Raw genomic sequence first — 26,340 nt, forward strand, 5'->3', positions numbered from 1 at the left:
TATTACAAAAGTCTTAGCATAGCCTGAAGCTTCCGATGGCACTAAGACTTTCGGGACACCGTATATGGAATCTGTATCCAATGCCAGCTACTCCCTAGGATTTTACAGAAACTGTTCCTGTATCTCCTAGAGGTGCTAGAACTTTGACAGTGACAGTTTAACTGCTATGTTGGGGAGACAATTGATAGTGACAGATTAAGAGAAAGTATGAAGAAAACTTAGAGAATGAGGATGACAAATGCTGCTTTCCTGGCATGGATCCCCTCTCTCACTCCCTGAGTTGGCTTCCTTACTCACCCTATACTCATGTAGATATGAGTTTGGTTTCCAGAGAGACACAGAGAGACACTCACTAGCCACAGGCTACTACTCAAAACTCTCCTAGAGAAACCCTGGTTTGTGTGTATCATTGACTTTTGTTTTGAGGCTTGGTCACCCTGTTTCACCCAGGCTAGAAGTACAGTGGCTTCTCTATGAGTCTTATCACAATACCAATTGGCATGGAAAGTTTGATCTGTTTATCCCCTTTTGGGCCACTTGGTAATTTTCTGTTTCTGGGGTAATAATCTTTTTTTTTTTTAGAAACATTGTATTTAATTAATTTAGAATATTTTTCCATGGTTACATGATTCATGTTCTTTCCCTCCCCTCCTCCCTCCCATAGCCAACAAGCAATTCCACATGTATCATTCAAGACCTATTTCCATATTTGCTCAAGGGTGATCCTGTAGAGTCTACATCCCAGTAACCCATGTGATCAAGCAGTTGTTTTTCTTCTGTGTTTCTACTCCCACAGTTCTTCCTCTGGATGTGGATAGCGTTCTTTCTCCTAAATCTGGGACAGTAATCTTGATCAGCTTCACCTTTGTTGTAGAAGCTGAGACCTTCCAAAGTAAAGCCTAAGTCTCCCCAGTAATGAGGAGGCACAGCTGGCCTATGTCAACAGACATAGTAACTTACTAATATCTTTCCTGAGCCTCCAGTTATGTTTTTCTGATTTACCAAAAATTAACCACCATAGCACCATTAACTTTTTTTCTATTTTATTTTTATTTCTTTTTAATTTTGTCTATTTCAAACACTGTTCCTTGGTTACAAAAATCATACTCCATTCCTCCCTCCCCTTCCTTCTCCCTCCCTCTCCCATAGCTGATGCACAATTCCACTGGATATTACATGTGACCTTGATCAGAATCTATCTCCATATTCTTGATGTTTACACTAGGATGATCATTTAGTGTCTATGTCCCCAATCATATCCCTCTCTACCCTTGTAATCAAGCAGTTGTTTTTCTTTGGTGTTTCTACTCCCACAGTGTTTCCTCTGAATGTGGAGAGAGTTCTTTCTCATAAGATTCCTCCAGGTTGTTCATGATCACTGCATTGCCACTAATGGAGCAGTCCATTACATTCAATTGTACCACAGTATATCTGTCTCTGAGTACAATGTTCTCCTGGTTCTGCTCCTCTCACTCTGCATCACTTCCTGGAGGTTGTTCCAGTCTCCATGGAATTCCTCCAGTTCATTATTCCTTTGAGCACAATAGTATTCCATCACCAACATATACCACAATTTGTTCAGCCATTCCCCAAGTGAAGGGCATCCCCTCATTTTCCAATTTTTGGCCACCACAAAGAGCTGAGCTATGAATATTCTTGTACAAGTATTTTTCCTTATTATCTCTTTGGGGTACAAACCCAGCAGTGCTATGGCTGGATCAAAGGGAAGACAATCTTTTAGCGCCCTTTAGGCATAGTTCCAAATTGCCCTCCAGAATGGTTGGATCAATTCACAACTCCACCAGCAATGCATTAATGTCTCCACTTTGCCACATCCCCTCCAGCATTCATTACTTTCCATTGCTGTCATGTTAGCCAATCTGCTAGGTGTAAGGTGATCTCAGAGTTGTTTTGATTTGCATCTCTGTGATTATAAGAGATTTAGAACACTTTTTCATGTGCTTATTAATAGTTTTGATTTCTTTAACTGAAAATTGCCTATTCATGTCCCTTGCCCGTTTATCAATTGGAGAATGGCTTGATTTTTTTGTACAATTGATTTGGCTCTTTGTAAATTTGAGTAATTAGAACTTTGTCAGAGGTTTTTGTTATGAAGATTATTTCCCAATTTGTTGCTTCCCTTCTAATTTTGGTTGCATTGGTTTTGTTTGTACAAAACCTTTTTAATTTGATGTAATCAAAATTATTTATTTTACATTTTGTGATTTTTTCTAAGTCTTGCTTGGTTTTAAAATCCTTCCTTTCCCAAAGGTCTGACATGTATACTATTCTGTGTTCACCTAATTTACTCATATTTTCCTTCTTTATGTTCAAATCATTCACTCATTCTGAGTTTATCTTGATGTAGGGTGTGAGATGTTGATCCAAACCTAATCTCTCCCACATTGTCTTCCAATTTTCCCAGCAATTTTTATCAAATAGTGGATTTTGGTCCCAAAAGCTGGGATCGTTGGGCTTATCATAGACTGTCTTGCTGAGGTCACTTACCACAAGTCTATTCCACTGATCCTCCTTTTTGTCTCTTAGCCAGTACCATATTATTTTGATAACCCCTGCTTTTTAGTATAGTTTGAGATCAGGGGCTGCAAGGCTACCTTCCTTTGCATTTTTTTTTCATGATTTCCCTGGATATCCTTGATCTTTTGTTTTTTCAAATGAACTTTGTTATGGTTTTTTCTAATTCAGTAAAAAAGTTTTTTGATAGTTTGATGGGTATGGCACTAAATAAGTAAATAAGTTTGGGTAGGATGGTCATTTTTATTATGTTAGCTCGTCCTACCCATGAGCAGTTAATGTTTTTCCAACTGTTTAGATCTAGTTTTAATTGTGTGGAAAGTATTTTGTAGTTGTGTTTATATAGTTCCTATGTTTGTCTTGGCAGATAGATTCCTAAATATTTTATATTGTCTAGGGTGATTTTAAAAGGAATTTTGGAGATATGTAGAAATGTGGATGATTTATGTGGGTTTATTTTGAATCCTGCAACTTTGCTAAAGTTGTTGATTATTTCCACTAGCTTTTTAGTTGATTCTCTAGGATTCTTTAAGTAGACTCTCTCCTCATTGCCAATTTTAATACCTTCAATTTGTTTTTCTTCTCTAATTGCTGTTAATGTTTCTAGTGCACCAGTAACTTTTAAAAGTAATACATTTATTAACCCATACGACAAAAGCAGGAATAATAAAGTCATTTACTCAATTTAAGGCAAGAAGAACAGGAGTAATCATTACATTTACTCAACAGAAGATGAGAGTAGCATTAATCATAAGCATTAATAATATAATAAGCAGTCAGTCAATCAAGTGGCATTTATTAAAGCCTATAATGAGCACTGTTTTGGGGATGCAAAGAAGGCACTGACCTGTCCCTGCCCTCCAGAAGCTCACAGTCTAACAGGAGACAATATGCAAATAACTATGTACAAACAAGATATAGGTTGGATAAATCGGGGTTGGCTGGTTGGCTGGTTATTGACCTTCCTACTTGAAGAAGAGCAGAATGAGGTCATTGGTGAAGTCTTTTGACTTGTGCATAAATCAGATTTATTATCAGACAGAGTTGCACAAAGCCATGCCTTTTTCTTTCTTCCACAGTCATCAATGTCCAGTGGCAAGACAGAAGTCAAGCTGTCTGATGTTGGTCCAGGATGCAGTAGATGGCCTTGGCTTCTTCCATGTCTAACCAAGCTCTACGTGCTCCACAATACCCAATTCTGCTGCCTTCATGGTGTCATTGGAACAATTTGTTCTTACCTGTACCTTTTATTGGGGGACATTTTTATATGCCTGGGCTTAGACACTCCCCTAACTCACTGACAAGTTTGAGGTCTATTGGTTATCGTCAACCTGGTTTACCCCATCCACTGAGATGTGGCTGCTGCACTTGATATAGCTTCTTGGAGACACAGGTGAGGTCTGGGTAGCAGGAGGATACCAAAGGAGAAAAGCAGCCCTGAAAAAGGCTCAGCAAGTCCTCACATTAGAGGTATTAGTTTTTCCTGAACACTCTGTACACAATGTTTTGCACATATTAAATGGTATTGAAATGTTTTATTACTATTGGTATAATGTTACTATTGCTACTTTGTAAATTGGGGATAGACTCAGGGGGAAGACACCAAGACTAAGGAGACTTGGGAAAGACTTTTTGAAGAAGATGAGACTTTAGTGGACACTAAGGAATCTAGGAAATCCAGGAAGCAGAGAAGAAAAGAGTGTTCCAGGCATGGGGGATAGTTAGTGAAAATGCTCAACGTCTGGAGACAGAAGGCAGTTTATATGGAACAGGAAGAAGGGCAATGTTCCTGGATTACAGAGTATGTCGGGTTGAGAAAAACATGAGAATACTATCAGGGCAGGAAGGCATGAGGGTCTGAAGGGCTTTGAAAGAGAAACGGGATTTTATATCTGTTCTCAGAGATAACGGAGGGCCATTGGAGTTCCTGAATAGAGGAGTACTATGATCAGACCTGAATTTCAGCAACATCAACTTGACAAATGAGTAGAGACTGGATTGGAGCAAGGAGCCGTGTGGTAGAATGACCAGCCGGCAGGCTCTCACAGTGTCCTGGGCATGCGGTGTTTACGGCCTGCATCAGAGTGGTGACAGTGTTGGAGGAAAGAAGGGGGCAGATGCGAGAAAAGTTAGGAAGTAGAATTGACAGGACTTGCCAATGAGTTGGATACGGGGAGTGAGCATGAGATGATGAGAATGAGACTCAGCTTATGAGCCGGTATGACTGGGGGGAGGGGGTGCCCTCAACAGTAAGAGGAAAGTCAGATTTTTGGGATTTTGGGATAAGGACAATGCGTTCAATTTTGGACTTGTTGAATTTAAGATATCTAGAGGATGTTCAGCTTGGGATGTCTATCTTGTTGGCCACTGTAGATGTGAGTGAGACTGGGGGTCAGGAGGTTAAGTAGATCAGAGAGTTCTCTGCATAGAGATGATCATTGAAACCAAAGTGCAGTTGAAAGAATTTGGAGGGAGAAGAGGACCCAGTCAGTCTTGGGGGATACCTACAGTTAGTGGGCATGACACGGATAAAGGCTTAGTAAAGGACACTGGGAAGGAACAGTCAGGTAAGAGATGCAGGAGAAAGTTAGGTCACAAGAATGTAGAGAGAAGATAGAGTTAAGGAGAAGGGGTAGTCTAGAGAGATCAAGAGGTGTGAGGATGGAGAATAGACTCAGCAATAAAGAGATACTTGGTAACTGAAGAGTGCAGTTTCACTGGAGCTTGAGGTTGGAAGCTCGACTTTAGAGAATTAAAGAATAGAGAGGAAAGGAAATGAAGGCACTCATTGTTGATAGCTTTCTCTAGGACTGTAAGGACTAAAGGGAGGAGAGAGAGAAAAATATCAAGCAGGAATGGATGGATCCAGTATGAGTCTTTTGAGGAGAGAGGAACCCATAGGCATGTTTGTAGGCAATAGAGCTACAGTCAATAGAAAATGAACAATTGGTGACTGCTGATGCTAACGGGGGCAGTCTGTTGGAGCAAATGGGATGGGAATAGGATCACTTGTGCAGGTAGAAGGGAGAGCTCCTGTACTTAGGTCACACTCTCCCACCAAAGCACCCTGTGTCCATGTGGGCATGCCCAGCCATCTAGCAGGGAGGTACACAAGTGAGAGGATTCTTGTTCCTGGGGCAGATCACAACTCTGGATTGCAGGCCTTGCTGTCTTTACACCTTCAGGGACAGTATGCACCCCCAAAGCTGCTTCTTTTCTGGTCCTCACTGCCCATTCTGGGCAAAGGTCTTGCTCTCAAGCCAGTGGAGCCTTCAAAGGGCACTGAGAAAAGAGTTAGAATTTTTTGTTTAGACAACTGTCAATCTCCACCAATACACAAATAGCATAGGTTCTGTTTTGTTCAATCAGCTGCAAAACAGATTTTAAAGCATGTCTGTTTCTTAATCTTCAGTCACTTCTCTTTTGCTTCATTTTATATATTCTTTTAAAAACGTTAGTTGCTCTGGTTTAACTGCCTCTAATCAGATCTGCCTGGTATTAGTGACTCATCTTTACTTAATCAGGTATAACTCAAGAAATCATTTCTATTAATATCTGAAATATTTTAAAAATCTATTTCAATATAACTGGCTTCCTTTAAAAAAACCACATTATTCTGGGAAGGATCTGATGAACCAAAATGTCACATGTAGCCATCATACCGAAGTAATTGCTTACAAATTCTTTGTATATATTTCAGAGGTGTGATTCTCTTTATAGAGTTTCTCCTCTACTTTATCTTCTGAGACTATTCATTGATCTTTCACATTAATAGAATTCTTTGTTTTTCAAAGTGTTTTTTACATGCATTCTGTATTTTCACAAAAGTTCCATGTATTAGGTGAGGCTGGTGTTATCTTTACTTAAAAAACAGGGAAATCTATTTAAGGTCCCACAGATTTGGGGGCTAGAAATAGGCAGGGTCACGGACAGAGGACCCCAGCACTGAAAGAAGTTCACAATCACGGAGCTCAGAAGTCAAAAGTAGAAGACAGCAGTTTATTCTTTTGCAAAAGGGACATTCCCCAGCTTTTGGGGCCTAAGCAACATTAAAGTATTGAGTCCAAAGATTCAATTCGCAGGATCTTCAATCAAAGAAACCCTCCCTCCCACCTGCAGTCAGATGTGTCATCTTTGACATCTTGAAAAGATGAGGGAATTACTGGGTTGTAGATTACAGGATTTGATGGATTGTGAGTTATTCCACCCCTCAAGACCTTTGAAAAGTGAAAGGCCAAGGTTTTTGTTTTTAGAGCAGGGGGTGCTCTAAAAGGAAGGGAAAGTATTAACATCTAGCTAGGTACTTAGCACTTATGAGAAAGTCACAGATTTTATCCCATTCAACTCCTAACCCCCAGAAAACCTGGGTTTGTAAAAGGCAGAACTTTGGAGAGCTTTAGGTCCGGCAGAGGACACTTTTAAGACTCAGATGGGCTAAATAACTTGGCTCTGTCTCCAAGGCATTTTAGAGGTGAAGTCAAGATAAAAACCAGTTTTGTCCTTCCTTATCTCTTGCTCCTTCCTCTTCCACATCACCTCCAATGAATAGAGACTTCTTGACTTCCATGAAGCTTGAATGGAGTCTGCTGAAATTCATCTCCTCATTGACGTACCAGTGGGAGTCCTGCAACTGATGTGTCTTTACATGACTATTATGGGGACTCTAGGGTGGCTGATCAACTCTGGGTGTGAAGCAGGCTCCCCCAGCCCCCTCCAGCTAAGCAAGGATTATTTGCCCTAGGGGGGCTGGTGGTCCAACATATTTTTTTAATTGATTAAGAAAATTTTTCCATGGTTACATGATTCATGTTCTTTCCCTCCCTTCCTCCTACCCTCCTCCCATAGCCAACAAGCAATTCCACTGAGTTTTACACGTGTCATTGATCAAGACCTATTTCCATAATATTGATATTTGCACTAGGGTGATCCTATAGAGTCTATGTCCCCAATCACATCCCCATCGACCCATGTGATCAGGCAGGTGTTTTTCTTTGGTGTTTCTACTCCCACAGTTCTTCCTCTGGATGTGGGTAGTGTTCTTTCTCATAGATCCATCCAGGTTGCTCGTGATCACTGCATTGCCACTAATGGAGAAGTCCATCACCTTCGAGTGCACCACAGGGCATTAGTCTCTGTGTACATTGTTCTCTTGGTTCTTCTCCTCTCACTCTGCATCACTTCCTGGAGGTTGTTCCAGTCTCCGTGGAATTCCTCGACTTTATTATTCCTTTGAGCACAATAGTATTCCATCACCAACATACGCCACAATTTGTTCAGCCATTCCCCAATTGAAGGGCATCCCCTCATTTTCCATTTGTTTGCCATGGTAGTCTAACATATTCACTAAGGTACAGCACAGAATCTGGTCTTTTGGCCACTATATTGGAACTCCATTTTGTTTTCTATGTCATTTTGAAATTTGTTAGTTTTTCCTTTATTTGTTTTCCAGATTCTTCTTCTGTTCCTTTCAGCAACTAAACTATAACATCTCACACGGCTTACATAGTACCTTACATTGAAATTTTTTAAATTTTGGTGTTGTTTTAACATAAAAATCTTTTTAATTATTAAAAAAAAAATTCCTGAGAAGTCAGTGAGGTCCCTCCAGATAATTTGTCTGTTATTTTTTTTTTTAACCCTTACCTTCCTGGAATCAATACTGTGTATTGGTTCCAAGGCAGAATGGCAGTAAGGGCAAGGCAATGGGGGTTAAATGACTTGCCCAGGGTCACACAGCTAGGAAGTGTCTGACTGCCACATTTAAACCCAGGACCTCCTGTCTCTGGGTCTGGATCAGGCTTTCAATTCACTGAGCCACCTAGCTGCCCCCTGCTGTCATTCTTGAAAGTTATCTGTCATGCCTGGGGAAGCTGAGAGGAGAAAAATAAAGAACTTAACCCCCAAGAGAACTATTTAACTTTTAATATTCTGAATAAGAAGATTGTTGAGACCTGGGCTACAATCTGGAGAGGAGAATAGTGGGACTTGGTTTCAGAAGTGAAGTACTGGTTAGAGGTAATTCTGGCTTTGATTTTTCTAGCAGCTAAACTATAAATGTCAAACTATTATATATAGATGGGGGGGGGGGAGGGAGAGATGCTGCTTATGGGAAATGTTTTTTCCAGTTTGAGAAATATGATTAATTTAATAGACTAGCACGGAGGCTGACTCAGAGGTAACTGATTAGCAGAAGGGTAACCGGTGTATGAAGAATCATTTGCTGTCCAGAGGCGGGGCCATAAGGCACGACCATCGGAAGCCTGGGCTAGAGCGCCACTCTGCAGAGTTCAGCTGCGGAGCCCAGTCCTCTCTGGCCAAGGTTTCAGGGCAATATTGAGAGGGTCTGCAATGGGGTGACCGGGTCTGTGCTGACTCCTCTGGGAGGCTTTTCCTCCTAAAGCAAGTGGGAAACAACGTGGCGGATCCGGGAGGCCTCGCAAGAGCCTCGGAGTCGCAGAGTCAAGAGCTGCCGGGGGATGGTGGGGGGGTCAAAGGAAGAGCCCGAGCTGGCGACCTTGGGGTTCTGGGGGGCCAGTGCTCCATTACCCGGACCCCAACACGGCCCCAGTCTCCAGCGTCCCTGCGCTCAAGGCGTAGCCCCACCCAGGAGTCATTGCATCGGGCACCCCGTGAGGTTAAAGCAGGCGCCGCCTCCGCCTGGCAGTCAGGGCCCGGCCCGGCTACAAGGGCCGCGACGACCTTAGTACACTCCCTGCCCCGCCCGGCAGGCCGGATTGCCCCCTCCATTGGAGAAGAGCCTTGCTGCCGGAGCACGTGCCAGGGTCAGGGTCCGAACTCGGAAAGGAAAGGCTGGGGACTCTCCAAGCATTGGCAGCAGAGAGTGAGGCGGCCTCGCGCAGGGGGTGGGGTGAGGTAGGGGGTAGAGGGGTTGGGCGACCAAAGGGCAGCCGGGAGCCAGAGCCGGGCGACCCGAAGGGGGTCGACTGCTCACGGAGGAGGCACGCCCTATGCGAGGAGGCGGGGCACGGCTGCGCAAGCGTGGCCTGGCCGGGAGGAGGGTCTTGGCCTGGCCTGGCCGCCTCGAGGGGAGGAGCCAACGTGCGCGGTGCCGCCCCGCGCCGCACCTCCCTTCCGGGGCCTCCAGAGCGGAGGAGCCTGTGTGGTCACAGTGGTCTGTCTCTAGGCGGGAGCGGAGCGTGCGCCGTGCCCCGAGTCTCCTCCCTCTCCCCCCACCCCCGCAGGCCGGGGGCGGGTCTCCTTAGCCTCGGAGAGAGGAGGGTCGGCGGCGGGTACTCGCGGTGTTCGTTCTCTTCTCACCCCACTAGGGCTCGCGGGGGGCTGACGGGGGTGGGCGTTTGTAGGTAAATAGGCGCGGGCGGTGGCTGCAGGTCAGGAGGACCGGAAGAAGCGGGCCGGAGGCCACGTCATTCTCCCGAGGGGGGCGGGGGAAATTCTCACCTTCCGCCCTCTGATACCACCCCTCGCGCTTACCGGCTCCCTGCTGTGCGCGTGCGCAGCCCCGCCCAGTCCCGCCCGGTTTCTCTCTAGCGGCCTCCGTCCCTTGGCTCCACACGCTCGGCGTGAGGGGGACTCGTGCTCCTACCGTGCGTGTGCGAGAGGAATACGGCGACGTGAGGGAGAAAGAGAGGGAAGCGGAGAGAGAGAAGGCGAGAAAGAGCGAGAGAGGCAAAGTCGGGGAGGGGGCGAGTGTGTGCGGTGGTGACGCGTGCGCGCGCGCGCGCGCGACCGGGAGAGGCGGCCGCGGGCGGTTAGCGCTCAGCCCGGCGCGTGGGCCAGGGGGCGCTCTCCCCCCCGCGGCGCACACGTACACGCCCGGCTCACACGCACGCGCGCACACTCACGCGCAGGGCGCTCCGCGGGAGAGGGACTGAGTGGGCGGCGGCGGGCCGTGCCGGGCTGTATCCGGTTCTCTGGCCGAGGCCGGGGCCGTTTGTGACCCGGGCGGGCCGAGGAAGGCGGGCGGCGGGCGGGCGGGCCTGGGCCTGGGCCCCGGCGGGGCGGGGCGGGACCATGTCTGCTGAGGGCTCCGTCCCCCCGCCCGAGGAGCCGGCCTCGGTCGCCGAGCTGGGCCTGCCCCCGCCGCGGGAGCGGGAGCTGGAGGGAGCCGGGGCCGCCGCCCGCGGGGAGCCCCCGCCGGTGCCCCCCGCCGCTCCCGCGCCCCTGGGCCACAGCGTGCCCCTGGCGGCCGTGGCCGTGAAGCCGCTCGGACTGCCCTTGGCTCACAGGCCTCCGGAGCCGGGGAGCCCCCCAGGGCCCGAGGACTACGAAGACGACGGTGACGGCGACGACGAGGACGACGGGGCCGCCGCGAGGGAGCGACCCCGGGCGCCGCCGCCCAAGGAGAACCCCTGGACCAAGAAGCCGCCGCCACCGCCTCCCCCTTCCGCGCTGCTGCCGCCGGCCGTGGTGACCGCCGCCCCGAGCCCGGCCCCAGGCCAGACTCCGGCAGCCGCAGCCTCCTCCGTGCTGGGCCCGCCGCAGCTTCTGCCCCTGACCGAGGCCGCGGAGCCAGGTGCGTGTGCGGGACTGCGGGGTAGACGGTGGTGGTGGTGGGAACACACCCGCGTTAGCCGTCGCTAGGGGTAGGGAGGTTCCGCCTCTCGGTCGTTTTAAATGAAAGCCCCGCTCCCCCGGCCTGGGCACCCCCGGGTAGTGCCGGCTCCTCCAGCTGGATCCACCCCAGAGCACACTGTCAGTCGGTCTCCTGGGGACCTTGGGCGGGGCGGAGCAGATCTCCAAAAGGCCCCTTGACTGATCGCTGTCAGCGACCGGTCGGCCGGGAGAGCTGACCAACGAAGGCCGAGGGGTTTTTTGCTGACATTTCGCTGGGCCGGAGCAGATTTAAAAAGTGACCCGGCTGCATCTAAATGAACGAGGATACCGAAATGGTTTCCTTCAGCTTGAAAACCTTTGGTTTTTCTCATTGAAGCCTTGCCTCTTAGGCAGTCTTGATACGTTAAATGTTTAATGATTGAGCCAAAGAAGTTTGCAAAGATAGCATAATTAAGCAGGCCATTTCCCTGCAGTAACATCTCTAGAAGGAAATGCACCCAGTTTTCCGACAAGCCTTGAAATCGCACTTAGAGAAAGCTTCCAGGTCTCCAGGCAGACAATGTGCTCAGCCCAGCTGTCAGAGCTAAGGCCTACGTTGTGAGAGAACACGGCTGCACCGAAGCCAGAAGTAGAGCTCTGGATTGCCATAAACACTTATCTAGGCCGTTATAAATGGGTAGATCTTAGTAAATTGCCTGCCCTTTGACCTTCGGCTTCTTTACATTTAGCCCCTATTGCCTAGTAAAGGTGCCTGCTTGGAGGACGAAGAAGCTATGTCAGCCATTTCCGTAGTTAAGATAAGACCCATGACGGGGGCCATTCATAATTTGAGTCCAATTAGGTGGGAACGAGCTGAGCTTTGCTAACAACTATGTAGAATCCTAGACCTCTTTCTCTAGATGGTCTCCCTTCCTTTTAGGGGACATTTATGCAGGCACCTAGAGCTCTATGCAAATCTTCTCTTCTCCTTTAGCAGGAACTTTAATGCTGCCCACCGGCTAGTCTCAGGAACTAGCCAGAGCTTAGGCAAGCCCACCTTGCTAGGGCTTTCAGTTTCTCCCTTGCCCAATGAAGGAATTGTGACTGTTATTACTTGGAGCTGCCCTCAAATTCTTTTCCCCCTAGCGTCAAGACAGCAGCCGTGCATAACTCAAGTTTTGTTGGCTTCCCTTTTTTGATTGATCAGTTTGTACAATATTAGGTGATGAGGAAGAGGAACAGAGTTCACAGGCAGCTATTGATTGACTGGAGGCTCCAGAAATAGCAGAAGGGAGTGGACTTTGCCGCAAATGAAGCAGTTAGGTGGAGAAAGAACATTATAGCCTACTTTGTGGTGGAGAGTAGGAATTGTTTCTTTGTGTTTGCATCCCCAGCTACTACCACCTTGCCTGGCATATAGATACTGATGGACTCTATAGGGATGTGTTCTAGGAGGTAGGTTTTCCCCTTGTGCTTCGGTACACTTGGCTCCTTCTCTCCCATTTAAGCCAGCCTGCTTTGAAAAGGGTCCTTGGTTGTCCTCTCGGGGAGGTGGTGTGTATGGCCTCCCCTCTCCTTGAGGCGATTTAGAGACGCCACCACAGCATTCTTAGCAGAAAGAGGCCTGGGAAGCTAGTGCTTTGGTTTAGCCAAGTGTTCTAGGCCCACTCTCAGGAGAAGCCTCTGCCATTTCAGGACTACTCAGCTGTTGCTGCTATTGCTGGCAAATTAGCTACAAACAAACTGGAACTCTAATTCTCTGGGTCATAGGGAATGTTAAAAAAGGATCTTCGGTAGGGGATTTCGTTAAAAAGACCCCTGTCTGTGGAGTCTATGAAACAGGAATCTGCCATCTTGTTTGCTTGCAGAGTCCCTGTCAAACATGAATGTAAGAAGTCAAAGGATGGGCCAGAAAAACTCTCAAGTATTAAATGCCCCTCCAAAATAGACTTGCTTGCCATAAAATTTAGAGAATTTAACTCCTTCATGAAAACACCTCTTTTATGAAAACTACTATAGAGAACTTTGTAATTCCTTAAAGGAGATAATTCATTTATTTGCTTTATGTGGGATGGGTGTGTAGTAATTGTTTTTGGAATTGTTTTTAGCCCTTACCACTTTACATCTTAAAGTCAATCAATACTAAGTATTGCTTCTAAGACAGAAAAGCTGTAAGGGCTAGGCAATGGGGGTTAAGTGACTCATCCAAAGTGATCCAGCTAGGAAGTTTCCAAGGTCAAATTTGAACCCAGGACCACTTTTCTCTGTGTCTGGTTCTGAATCCATTGAGCCACCTAGCTGCTTCCTGGTTTTTGATGTTGTTTTTAAAATATTTTTCCATGTTTACATATTTCATTTTTCCCCTCCCCTTTTCCTTCTCCCCTCCTGGATTCAATAAGCACTTCCACCATATAAAACAAATGTTATCACTTATACCAATTTCCATATTATTTATTTTTGCAATAGAGCAGTCTTTAAAAACAAAACCCCAAATCATATATCCTTACGAACAAAGAAGTCATTTTTTCTTCTTCTGTGTTTCTACTCCCACAGTTCTTTCTCTCGACGCGGATAGCATTCTTTCTCATGTCCTTTGGGATTGTCTTGTAGCAGAGTCCATTACATTGGATTGTTCCACAGTGTGTTATACTTTCTGTAAACAATGTTCTCCTGGTTCTACTCCTTTCATGATGCATCAGTTCCTGGAGGCTCTTCTAGTTCACCTGGAATTCCTCCAGGTCATCATTCCTTACAGCGCAGTAGTTTTTCATCACCATCAGAGACCACAGTTTGTTCAGCCATTCCTAAATCGAGGGACACCCCCATATTTTCCAGTTTTTTTGCCACCACAGAGCATGGCTATGAATATTTTTTTGTGCAAACATTTTTCATTATTATCTCTTTAGGGTACAAACCCTAGTAGTGGTATTGCTGGATCAAAGGGTATGCTGCTCCTTGTTTGTAAAAATTTTTAAAGTACATTTTTAAACACAAAGACTGGTAATTACAACAGGCACCATATGTATATTGGTACTTTTTCTCCCTTAGGATCCCCATCTCCTCACTGTGCAACCCTTTCGACTCCCCCAAAGACTGAGAAGCCTTCCTGTCTGCTCAGTAGTTGGGGCTCCTCTTCGTGGGCCGAGTTCATGAGCTCCTATGGGATCTGGGTGCCTGACTTCTGTTTCTACATATACAGCCCGTGTCTACTGAACTCCATATCACATCACCGGCTGGACTGTCTCTGGTTATCTCAGGCATCTCAGATACACAGGTTCAAATCTGCGCTTGGCTTTCTTCTCCAAACCTCCCCCTCTTTCTTATGTCCCTCTATCTGATTCCTATTTTGCACCACCATCTTTGCATTAAACTGGCTTTGCTGCTGGGGAGTTAGCCTCGATTTTTTCCTCTCCCGTGCCCCTCCCATCCCTCCTGGATCCCCTCTCCTATCTGCATGGCCTGTGCCGTGCCAGAACCTTTGCAATAGGTTCCTAATTGGACTCCAGCCTGCCCTCTCCAGTGCATCCTCCACGCTGTTGCCATTACACAGGTTTGGCCCTCTTCTCTGTACTAGTGGGGTTCCCTGTTTTCCTCTGAAATAACATAAACATAAGCCTGTCTCTGGCTGTTTGCATGTTACTCTCCTTTAATCTAGGCCCTTCCAGCTCACCTGCCGCCCTCTTCTCTTGAGACACACTCCAATCTTGAGCTTTCTTAAAACTCAACTCTGATGCTACTGACTCCAAGGAAGTCTCTCATCCCATTGGGTGAACGTCCTCTCCACCCAAAGAACAGACTTGGAGATAGTCCTCAGGCCTTTGCTTCCACTGGCATCTTTCTAAGCATCGAAGAGAAGAAGAATTGAATGTCTGTGCTTGAAGGGCTTACACTTCTAGAGGGGAGGCTATTAGTACACACCCAGGGTAGTATGGGGTCGCCAGAGGGGCGAGGGACGAGGGGAGGGGATGGAAAAGGAGGAGATGGAATGTGTGTGGAGTGTGAGTGAGTTTTAGCTGAGCCTTGCAGGGAGCATCTCGGAAGCCCAGGCGAGGAGAGAAGGAGCGATGGAAGGTGGGGGGCCCAGGGGAGCCAGAGTGAACTGACAGCGGAGTGTGCAAGAGTGGGGGTGAGGTCTAAAAGAAGACTCGGAGAAGAGAGGAAGGGGACAGGTTGGGAAGAGCTTGAAGGCTTTGATCCCAGAATTGGAAGGACCATCTGTTGTCTTTGCTTTTCTGTGCACACATTGTTTTCCCTCCAATAGAATGTAATGCTGAGAACTTTAATTTTTGTCTTTGTGTCCTGGCAGCTAGCTTAAGTGCCTAACGGTGAGCAGTGAATGAATAAAAGTCCTTAATGCAAGGGAGTGGTGGCTAAAGGAGGGGCACCTCAGTCCAGAAAGTTCCTGGGATGTTGTGTGGGGCCTTTGGGGAATAGACTGAAAACACCCTATCCAGGAACAATGGCAGCTGATTTGATCTTTGTTCTTGGTTCCAGAATTGGAGTGTGGCCTGCAAGGGGAGGCCTCCAGAGAGGGAGGGGGCTGAAGTAGAGGGTGTGTGAAGAATGAGTGGGGCTTTGCTGAACTAGGACAATAGTCCCCCCTCCTCAGCAGAATTGGGTTAATAATAAATGATTATTGAATCAAACACTTGGAGACTTTCATAGGCCCAAGTGCTTTGGTGTGTCAAGATGAGTCCTGGTGTTAGCCCCAATTTTTCTTTCATTAAATGGCTGTTTCTAACTCACTCCAGGGCCTGTCCTCATAATTTCCTATTTCCCTTTACCCTTCACTTCGTATCCCTTCCAGTTTGAGGACTTGAGTTCAAGTAAGTAGCGGGAAATTAATTTAAAGAGAGAAATGGAAACTGAGTATACTCCTGAGGTAATGTTAGGATAACAGGCAAAAGCTTTTGAAGTAACTAGCTTGTTTAAGGGCCTGCCACAGCCAGTGTGGTCACAGTCTGAGTGTCTTTTCTGAAGAATTAGATTCATTTTCTCCTACATGTTATCTACCCTTCAGAAATTGTTCTTAAGAGAGAACAATTCTTTTTTTTGTAAATAAACTTTTACTCATCTTAGAATTAGTACTGTGTATTGGTGAAGTGGTAAGGGTTAAATAACTTGCCCAGAGTCACAAAGCTAGACTTGAACTTGGGCCCACCTCTGTCTCAAGGCCTGGGTCTCAATCCATTCAGCCACCTAGCTGCCCCCTCTCATATTCTTAATGTGATTTATTACAGTTAAAATACTTTAAATGTGGACATTAGTGACTTTTCATTTAACATGTGAATACCTCATTCATAAATGTGTATAGTGTTTAAACTTTAGTTTCAAAACTGAACATGTATTTTTTGGGAATTAAGACATCAAATAATATAGAAAATTGTTATTCTATATCCCATGGTTTGGGAAGACATTGAGGACTGAACCACACACACATAGGCATTAAAGCTTCATGTTCTTTTAAAACAATCCATGCATAAGTATATAATGTACAAATCTACGGTGTCAGCCTTCATTCTGTAAAGTAAATGTTGGAGATGTTGCAAGGTACTAGGGCACTGATGTCAAACTTAGGCCTACAAAACTCCTAAATCAAAATGTTAACAAATAAACATATAATGCAATATAGATAATGTTAATTTGTGGTTTTCTAGGGCAGTATGTGGACATCAATCAGTTTCTATTTGAATTTGATATTTTGCCTACTTTGTGTCTGTGATGTCTAGGATGTTAACATCTCAAGTAGATGGATGGAGTTAGTAGGTTGAATGTTTTCTGGGTATTATTTACTTATCTCTAGTGTTTAGGGCTAAGTGAAAAGAATCACTAAGAATAAAGATTTCAATAGCTTTTCCATGACTTCCTTGAAATTTTAACTTACAAAATTCTGAGCAGTAAATTAAAAACTGGCACTTCCTAGGCATTGGTCTCAGCATTGGGAATACAGAAAAAGAAACACAGAAACAAACACTCCCCCCCCCCCCTGCAAATCATCTAGCTACAAACCCCAAACAGCCTTCTGTCCTTTTTTAATTAAAAAAAATTTTTTCCCATGGTTACATGATTTATGTTTTCTCCTTCCTTGTATCCCTCCCCTTTCCCCAGAGTTCACCAGCAAATCCACTGGGTTATTCATATGTATATTATCACCCATTTCCGTATTCATTTTTTAAAAAAGAATAATCCTTTGAAACCAAAACCCCAAGTCATATACCCATATAAACAGTTGATAAATCACATGTTTTCTTCTGGAGTTCTACTCCCACAATTCTTTCTCTAGATGTGGATAGCATGTTTTCTCATAAGTCGCTCAGTGTTGTTCTGGATCATTGCATTGCTACTAGTAGAAAAGTTTATTACCTTTGATCGTCCCACAATGTTTCACTTTCTATGTACAATGTTCTCCTGGTTCTGCTTATTTCACTCCGCATCAGTTCATGGAGGTCTTTCCAGTTCTTATGGAAATCAAGCAGTTCATCATCCCTTATTGCACAATAGTATTCCACCACCATCATGTACCACGGTTTGTACAATCATTCCCCTATCGAGGGCCATCACAGAGCATGGCTATGAATATTTTTGAACACGTTTCTTATTATCTCTTTGGGGTACAAACCCAGTAGTGGTATTGCTGGATTAAAGGTTATTAATTGTTTGAAAGCCCTTTGGTCATGATTCCTAATTGCCCTCCAGAATCAGCCTTCTATCCTTGAGGAGCTTTACAATTTGTTTGGGAGAAATGTGTATATAGAGGAGCTAATAGGAAAGTTGTAAAAAGAAATTTTGGGTTAGTGGGGAAGGCACCAACAATCCGAGGGAATTCAGAAAAGCCTCATGTAATCAGTCAGCTAGCCCAGTAGACTGAGAGTCAGGCTCAGAGATGGGAGATCCTGGGTTCAAATTTGGCCTTAGATACTTCCTAGCTGGGTGACCCTGGACAAGTCACTTAACTCCCATGGCCTAGTGCTTGATTTTAACTTGACTCATAATGTTTTTATCAGTTTCATGTTGTAAGTCCTCTTGGATTACACTGTCATAAACTGCCTCCAGTTTTTTTTTCAAGTGAGTAAAGTGGGCTGCTCAAAAGAATGTCTTGGGTTTAGAGGTATGGGTGAGAAAGTTTAGAAAGTGAAGGCAGTGGCAGCCCAGTGATTTGAGCACTAGGCATGGGTTCAAATTTGAATTCTGTAAGATTTAAATTAATATCCAATAACTCCAATAAGTGTTAATTTTATAAAGTTTATTAATAATCACTTGAAGTAAAAGAAAAAAGAAATAGAAGTAAAACTTGAGTAAAACTCTCCTTCTCACCTTATGCCACCTCCACAAACCTTGATCAGGGGCAGAGCTGCACAAAACTTATATCCTCCCTACATTAGCACTAATGTGAAAAGGAACATGGGAAACTGGGATTTAGGGTTCTTGCTTGTGATCCTGGGCAAGTCACTTAACCCTAATTGCTTAGTCCTTACCTCTCTTGTCTTAAAATTGATACTGAGTCAGAAGGAAGGTTTTTTTTTTTTTTAAAGAAAATAAAGATTAGTAAATAGATTAAAACTGCTAAAAAACATTTTTTGGGCACGGGATGGACTATATCTTAAAATTTAAAAAAATCATTTTAAGTTTCAAATTCTTTTTTGCCATCCTTCCTCACCTACCCATTGAGAAGGTAAAATATGATACTTATATGTGCAAAACATAGTTCCATGTTAATCATGCTATGGAACGGTAGAATGATATGGGAAAAAATATGCTTCAGTTGGCCCCAGAGTTCATCAGAAGCTTGAAGAGTCCTGAAGCAGACAGGTTTTCATTTTCACTTTATCTACCTTAGATAAAGATAAAGTAGCCTTAGTCACTGACTTTGAATTTGGAATTTAGATTTTAAAAAAATCCAAGGGTTAGGGGTGCGACTGTCCTTAGTGTGAGGCTAGTATCATGGGGCAGCTGAGAAAACTGCTGTCTTGAGAGACAGAAGGCCCAAGACTGGAGCTAAGAGTTTTGTGTTCAATTTGATTTGCTACATTTTAGAAACAGTGCTGATAAAAACCTATAGAGAGAAACCAGAAAGTCTTGAGTTTATGACATGAGAACTCTAGCGAGACCTAGCCGGCAAAAGAGAAAAAACTCTTGGGGTGTGATAACTGTGTTGCAAGTATTTGAAAGACTGTCATGTGAACAGAAGTCATTAGTTTTGTTCTGGTTGGGGCCCAGAGAGCAAGGCTGGGAGCAACAGGTAGAAATTACCTAGGTAAATTGAGACTTGTCTTTGACCTGTCTTAAAAGTCTTGTCTTTGGAGAGAGAGAGAGAGTGGTTTCAAATACAGGCAGTGCTCCTCGTGATCACTTGTTGTATGTTATGAAAGAGCTACATTCTTTTTAAAAAATGTATTTAAACCCTTACCTTCTGTATTAGAATCAATAGTGTGGGTGTGTGTATTGGTTCTAAGGCAGAAGAGTGGTAAGGGCTAGGCAATATCTGAGGCCAAATTTGAACCCAGGACATCTCTGAGCCTGACTATCAATCTACTGGGCCACCTAGCTACCCCTGAAGAGCCTTGCTTTTTCCTTTAGGTTTGACTGGGGAGTTGCTGAAATTTACTCTTCCAACTCTGAAATTCTATCAATCTGTGAGAATGAATGGAAATTTAGATAGTAATAGTATGCTGCTGGAATGTCAGTAATAAACATTTTTATTTTCTGCAGGTTCTTTGTTTTACTGGTAAACAAAATCAGCTTTGAAAAATCAACTTTGCTTTTTACATGGCCTTTTTAGCCCTCAGAAAGAAAAAGCTAGCTGTTAAATACTGAAAGCAAGTGATTACATTTTAAAGGGAAAATATTTTCAAGTTTTAATTTGCACAAAATCTGTGTTCTTTAACATTTTCATATAGGGAAGCAATATTTTCATGGCATCTTGTCAGGATATTTTCAACCTAACTTTCTGTTGTCACTGTTCTTGATTTTCTGAGCCAGAAATCGAGGATTTTTGAGAAGTGACAGTGGTACTTGTCCTGAAAGAAGTTATATAGACTTGAGTTACTTCACTATGAGCTTATTTCCGAAGCCTTTTCTTTTGTTAAGAAGAGTTAGACAAGTACAATACTTGGTTTGACTTGCAGTATTTATTGGGTGTACTTGGTGTTTTTGCCTTTGATTTTTTTTTCACCTTGTACCTGATTTTTAACACAGAATGGATTTGTATTTCACTAGAATTCACCAAACCTTGTTCTGTTTTGCAAAATCTATATTCACCGATTCTATTAAAGGTCATCCCATTTTGCAGTTCATTTAGATCAGGTAAGGGAATCTTGTTTGTTACCTGGCAAGCTACCTCGACACATGAGTTTAATTTGTTCCATGGCCAAGCTCATGACTCAATTTGCTTGTGTGTCAATTCAAATTTCCCCATTTAAATGAATGGAAATGCAATTAATCTGTTCTGGTCCCCCCAAACCACACAAATTTTTAATTTTATATGCTTTTCAATATAAAAATGTACTTTATAAATAACAAAATAAGTATAGTTACAGATAATAAGAAAATATTAAGAAATAAACTTGCTTATGAAATGTTATTTATCTTTGTCAGGCAAAGATGCTGGCAGAGGTTTTCATTTTGTGCGCTATTGCTTAAAATAACTTAACTGTCTACACACGTAATGCTACATTTAAATGCAAAATTGACCTTACACATTACTTATGATATGTAACTTCATTGCTAAACTTCATTGCTATTTTTTGACTTTACTTAATGATCATTTTCTTCATTGAATTTTGACTCTTTGCCACACTTTCCAAGATTTCACTTAGAGGTCATTTCGACAAAACCCTTTCCACGGAAGTTTGTTTCTTCCTCTCTTTCAGAACGTTCCAATAATGTGTGAAACAAGTGTTGTCACACAACTCCAATGCATGGCCTGTTGCAACTTTTTCTGTGTGTGTCTTTTCAAAAAACAGTTTAATTTTTTCCCCCAAATCCTCAGCATTTTCTCAATCTCACTTGTACCATTACCTCAAACACTTTGGGCTTCTTCTAGGAGCTGAAGCTCCCAATCATTTCAAATTGCTCGTGACTTAAGGAGCTCGTGTATCAAAGTACCACTATATGCTGATTATTTGGGCTACCTACTGTTCACTTTATCCAAGAGATGGACAGGGTTTGACCTTTATGATTTGTTTGATGCTAGGTATAACCCGGGATGCTCAACTCGTTTTGTTTTTACTGCTTTTCAGCTGTGTTCACCTATAAAAGATAGTTGTGGAAACTAATCTTAACAAGTCCACTTGATTTCAGAAAAATGTAGAAATGAGTTATGTTTGGAGGATACAAAAACTCCAACTTTTTATTGATCTTTTTAAAAAAAGATTTTTTTTTTTTTAAAAACCCTTACCTTCCGTCTTGGAGTCAATACTACACACATTGGCTCCAAGGCAGAAGAATGGTAAGGGCTAGGCAATGGGGGTCAAGTGACTTGCCCAGGGTCACACAGCTGGAAAGTGTCTGAGGCCAGATTTGAACCCAGGACCCTCCCGTCTCTAGGCCTGACTCTCAATCCACTGAGCCACCCAGCTGCCCCCTAAAAGAAAAGATTTTTATTGATCATTTTATATCAGCTACACTTTCCCATATAAATCTTTCCCCCTTCCTGTTTCCAGAAAACCACCTCATAACATTTTTTTTAAGTGAAGAGGAAAGAATTCAATAAAACCAATCACCAAATTGAAAAAAAATGTTATATTCACTGTTTTGCACCAGCAGGCTACCTACCTGTCTGTGCCTAGGAGGAAGAAGGAAAATGGGGAAAGGGTTTTCCTCTCTATCCTATGGGGCCAGACTTGGTCTTCATAATTTTACAACATTCAGTTTCTATTTTTTTGTGGTTCTTTTTTATTTACATTGTTTTAGTTGTATACATTGTTTTTTTGGCTCTACTTCATTCTTTGCATGTTTCTTTGTATTTATCATCTTCCTGGTTTTCTTTTTTTAAACCTCACAGGAATATTCCCATTATATTCATGTAACACAACTTTTTTAGTTTTTCTTAAGAAGTTAAAATGAGTATCTACCTTGTTTCTATTTTTTTTGCTACCTCTTAAAAAAACCTGCTACAAATAATTTGATGTATACAGAGACTTTCCTTTTGTCATTGACCTCATTGGGGGGGTTCTATGTCTAGAAATGGGACCTCTGATTCCTAACAGCACGGAGTTTTTGAGCCTATCTCCAAATTGCTTTTCAGAATGCTTGTGTAACCAGTTCACAAAAGTGCCCCTTTACACAACAAGCTCCATCTTTGCCAGTTTGCTGAGTGTGATTGATTAGATTTGTATTTCTCTTAGAATTAGTAAATTGGAATGTTCTCTTCTCATGGTTATGTATATGGCAGTTCTTTTGAGAACTTATCCTTTGACCACTTTATTGAGAAATGACTATTTTTGATAACTTTGATGTCAAACTCATGGTATTTGATAGAAAATTGTTTCCCAGTCAAGTAGTTGGCTTATTCTAGTTACAGCCATTTTATTTTTGCAAAAGATTTTCCCCCCATGTAATATAAATTGCGTGTTTTTTCATTTGTAATTGCTCCTGCCACTTATTTGTATAAGAATTTTTTCTCCGGATCTGTGGAAGAGAGGTTTGGTCTGCTTTTCTTTTCATTTTGATCCATATGATCCTTAATGTGGCCTATTTCCACCATTTGGATCTTTTGTTTTTATATTTTCTTTGTTTCTCAGTCTTAGTCAACCCCCGATCCTTTTAAATTTAGGATTAAGAAAAAGAGAAAAGCAATTAATGAACCCATCAATCAAACCATGCTGTCACCTGCAGGGTTCTACATACATAGTCCCCCACCTCTGCCACATAGCTTGGGTGTCAAGCTTAGTCGTTAGAATGCCATTTATTTGGGGGGGGGGGGTTAATTACTCTTTACTTCTACATTGTCTTAGGCATTCACATACTGTTTTCCTGGTGCTGCTCATTTCACTTTTTATGAGTTTGTATTACTTCCCAAGCTTATCATCCTTCATTTTCATCTTTTCATAATGCACAGTAATATTTGGTTATGTCCATGTCCGGTTGTTTAGCCATTCTCTTAATTTTGTTTTCAGTTTTGTGTGTGTGTGTGTGTGTGTCTACCAGAAGTATGGTTATAAATATTTCGGGGTATGGGGTTTTTATTTTTATTTTCCAGTGTCAAATTGTTTTCTTGAATGGTTGGACCAATTAATGATTTTACCAAATTTTACAATCCTTAAAATATTAACTTTTACATTTTCCTTTAATTTTCATTTATATTCTGTTATCCTACATTTTTATCAATCTGTGGTTTGTGAATCTGTTTTAAAAGTTATGCTACGTTGTGGGGGGGGGGGTGATACCCATTCCTGGTCCCTGCTTCTGTGGAGACTAAGGCTCTGAAATTGAATTGCAGCAGCTCTAAGCCAGGTTGTCTGTACTAAGGTCAGAATCAATCTGGTGAACCCCTGGGATAAGAGAGGCTGGGCTTCCCAGGGAATGGTGAGCATGTCCCGGTTGGAAATAGTCAGAGCATCTGAACCAGTGAACAGTAGGATCCGCCTATGAGAAGTTCTTTGGACCTTCATTTAGTCTTTTTGTTAAGAATACTCATTTATTATACCTATATGGTCTTGCAACATACTGCTGGTTTTTGATGTTGTATATAACGAAATTATAGTGGGCCTGTTGCCAGAAAATCATGTTGTGAACCTTGTGATTTCTTAAAAGGAGAAATGAATATAATTATATAAACTGTAAGGTTGAGCAGTTTAATTGAATTTGGAGTAACTGAAGTTGATATTTTTCTTATGAAAAACGAATCTTGAAATCATGGTCAGAAAAGCAAATAACATTATTTTTTTTTCCTTAGAGCTAAGTTCCACAAAAATTATAAAAGCAGGAAAACCCAAGACAAAGAAAACTAACAAGGTATGTCATTTTCATAAAATAAATTGTACTTGATCCATGTTAAGGGTTTCTGGATTTTCTAGTAATATCACTACTGGGTCCCTGTCCCAAAGAGATTTTTAAAAAATGGGAAAGGGCCTTTTTGTACAAAAATATTTATAGCTGTGCTTTTGGGGTGGCAAAAAATTGGAAAATGAGGGCATGTCCGCTTGATTGGGGAATGGCTGAACAAATTGTGGTATGTGATGGTGATGAAATACTATTGTGCTGTAAGGAGTGATGAACTGGAGGATTTCAGAAAGTGCTGAAAAGACCTCCATGAACTGATGCGGAGTGAAATGAGTGGAACCAGGGGAACATTATAGACAGTAACTGAAAGGTTATGGAATGGTCAAATGTGACAGACTTTGTTAGTAACAGCAATACAGGACAATTCTGGGGGACTTTTAACAAAGAGTGCTATATACCTCCAGAGAAAGAACTGTTGGAGTAGAAATGCAGATGGAAGCATATGATTTAGCACTGGTTTATTTGTGTATATGATTTGGGTATTTGCTTCTATAAGATTATTCACTCATAAAAATCAATAATATGGAAATATGTTTTACATGAATTAAAAAAGTTCCTGGATCATAATTTACAGTTATTTTTGTAATTGGTATAATTTTCCCCCCCTAATTATGCCATTTGGATAAGCTTAATTAGAATAAAAGTATAAAATGTGTTTATTAATGGATATATGGTGAGAGACATTTTTTGGCTTACAGTCTCTCTGCCTTTTAGTTGGATTACATCTAGCTACATTAATTTTAGAGAACCAGCTTTCCCCCCCTTTTTTAAAAACTTGTTTTATCTTAGAATCAATAGTAAGTATCAGTTTCAAGACAGAAGAATGATAAGGGTTAGGCAATTGGGACCACAACTGCTAGGGAGTATCTAAGGCCAGATTTGAACTGAGGACCTCTCATCTCCATACCTGGCTCTCTATCCACTGAGCTACCTATTTGCTTGAGACCTAATGTTTTAACACTCAGTATTTATCTTGAAAGAGTTTTTGATCTTTAGCAATTTTTTTCCTAGTTATTCATTAAGTGAATGTATGGTTTAAATTTGTTTTTTTTTTTGTCTTAAATTTCTTCCAGTAGATACAACTTGCCCCCAAGATTTTTCTATATTATATAGATGTATTTTGATAACATTTTGGAGTAATTATTTTGTTGCTTTGCAGGCTAGTGATTTCAGTGACATCACAAATTGGCCGACACCAAGTGAATTAGTAAACAATGAAGTAAGTATTCTTTATTTTGGAACTTAATGATATTATCTCAACTTAGATATCACAAAGCAGTATACTTTCTGTATAATTCAGATCATTGTCAGCTTGCATATAGATAGGATGAAGTAGTTTTCATGTCTTCATTTTACAGTTAGGCTCAGGTGATGATAACCATTTATATACCTTTTAAAATGCTTGACAGATGTTATCTTCTTTGCTTCTCATACGGTAGGTATTAAGATAAGGAGTAGAACCCTGGTCATTAAGTACTGTTCTATAGAGTTGATTTTTTTTTTAAGCTTCAGAGTTTTACATCACTCACAGTAATGTTATCTGTGTATGTGTGATAGCATTGTTAACTAATATGAAGACATACAATTCTTTTATATTGTTAGAAGAAATCCAGATGCTTGAATTTTAATCAAAGATTAGCAACTGTCCAGTTTCTTTCCAACAATAGATCCATGATGGTAGTTCGAGGGTTGGGGACACAATAAAAAACAGACTTCCCTCCTAAGAAGCTGAAGTTCTGTGATGGGATATAATGCAGACTCACATTCTGTGGTTTGAATCAGCAGCTTGAGAACACCAAGAATGACTTGCTTAGTTTAGTGTTATACATTTAATGTCAGAGGAATATTTGAATCCAGGTCTTTTGTTTCTTAGACCTTTATCATTTATCTTAGAATCAATACTGTCAGCTCTGAGGCAGAGCAGTAAGGATTGGGCAGTGGGGATACGTTGAATTGTTCAGAATCATATAGCCAGGAAGTGTCTTGAGACCAAATAGGCCTGGTTCCAAATCCATTGAGCCATCTGACTGCCCTTGATCAAGGATTTTAAAAATAACTTGGTTTGACTTCCTTCTAACAACTTTTAAATTTATGTTGTGCCACTTAAGGTCATGGGTCGGGACTGACAGACAGTTCATTGTTGGTGTTATCAATGATTTTTGCTGCTTCCTTGGTGCTGCACTTGAGTATGTGGTCTGCTTATTAGGATTTTTGCTGCTTTTTTTGTGATATATTTTAAAGTTCTCAGTAGAAGATGGTTGCTGCTGACTAAATGAAATCATTTTGGAT

At 42.5% G+C, this 26,340-nt stretch overlaps 1 protein-coding gene across 6 annotated transcripts in view; it reads left to right on the forward strand.

Annotated features, from left to right (window-relative positions):
• Nucleotides 1–6,527: 6,527 nt before the first annotated feature.
• The window catches only part of LARP1B (La ribonucleoprotein 1B), a 77,637-nt gene continuing 57,824 nt past the window's right edge, over nucleotides 6,528–26,340 (forward strand). For all 6 annotated transcript variants that reach the window (XR_008913074.1, XM_007495499.3, XM_007495500.3 and 3 more), the window contains exons 1-3: nucleotides 6,528–11,029; nucleotides 23,945–24,003; nucleotides 25,211–25,270. Coding sequence is in view for 5 of the 6 variants with exons in the window: in XM_007495499.3 (XP_007495561.1) it covers nucleotides 10,528–11,029; nucleotides 23,945–24,003; nucleotides 25,211–25,270 (621 nt within the window). In the remaining variant the exon portion in view is untranslated. The remainder of the gene's footprint in view (nucleotides 11,030–23,944; nucleotides 24,004–25,210; nucleotides 25,271–26,340) is intronic.

Source organism: Monodelphis domestica, chromosome 6 (genome assembly GCF_027887165.1).
Source record: "Monodelphis domestica isolate mMonDom1 chromosome 6, mMonDom1.pri, whole genome shotgun sequence".
NCBI classification, from domain to species: domain Eukaryota; kingdom Metazoa; phylum Chordata; class Mammalia; order Didelphimorphia; family Didelphidae; genus Monodelphis; species Monodelphis domestica.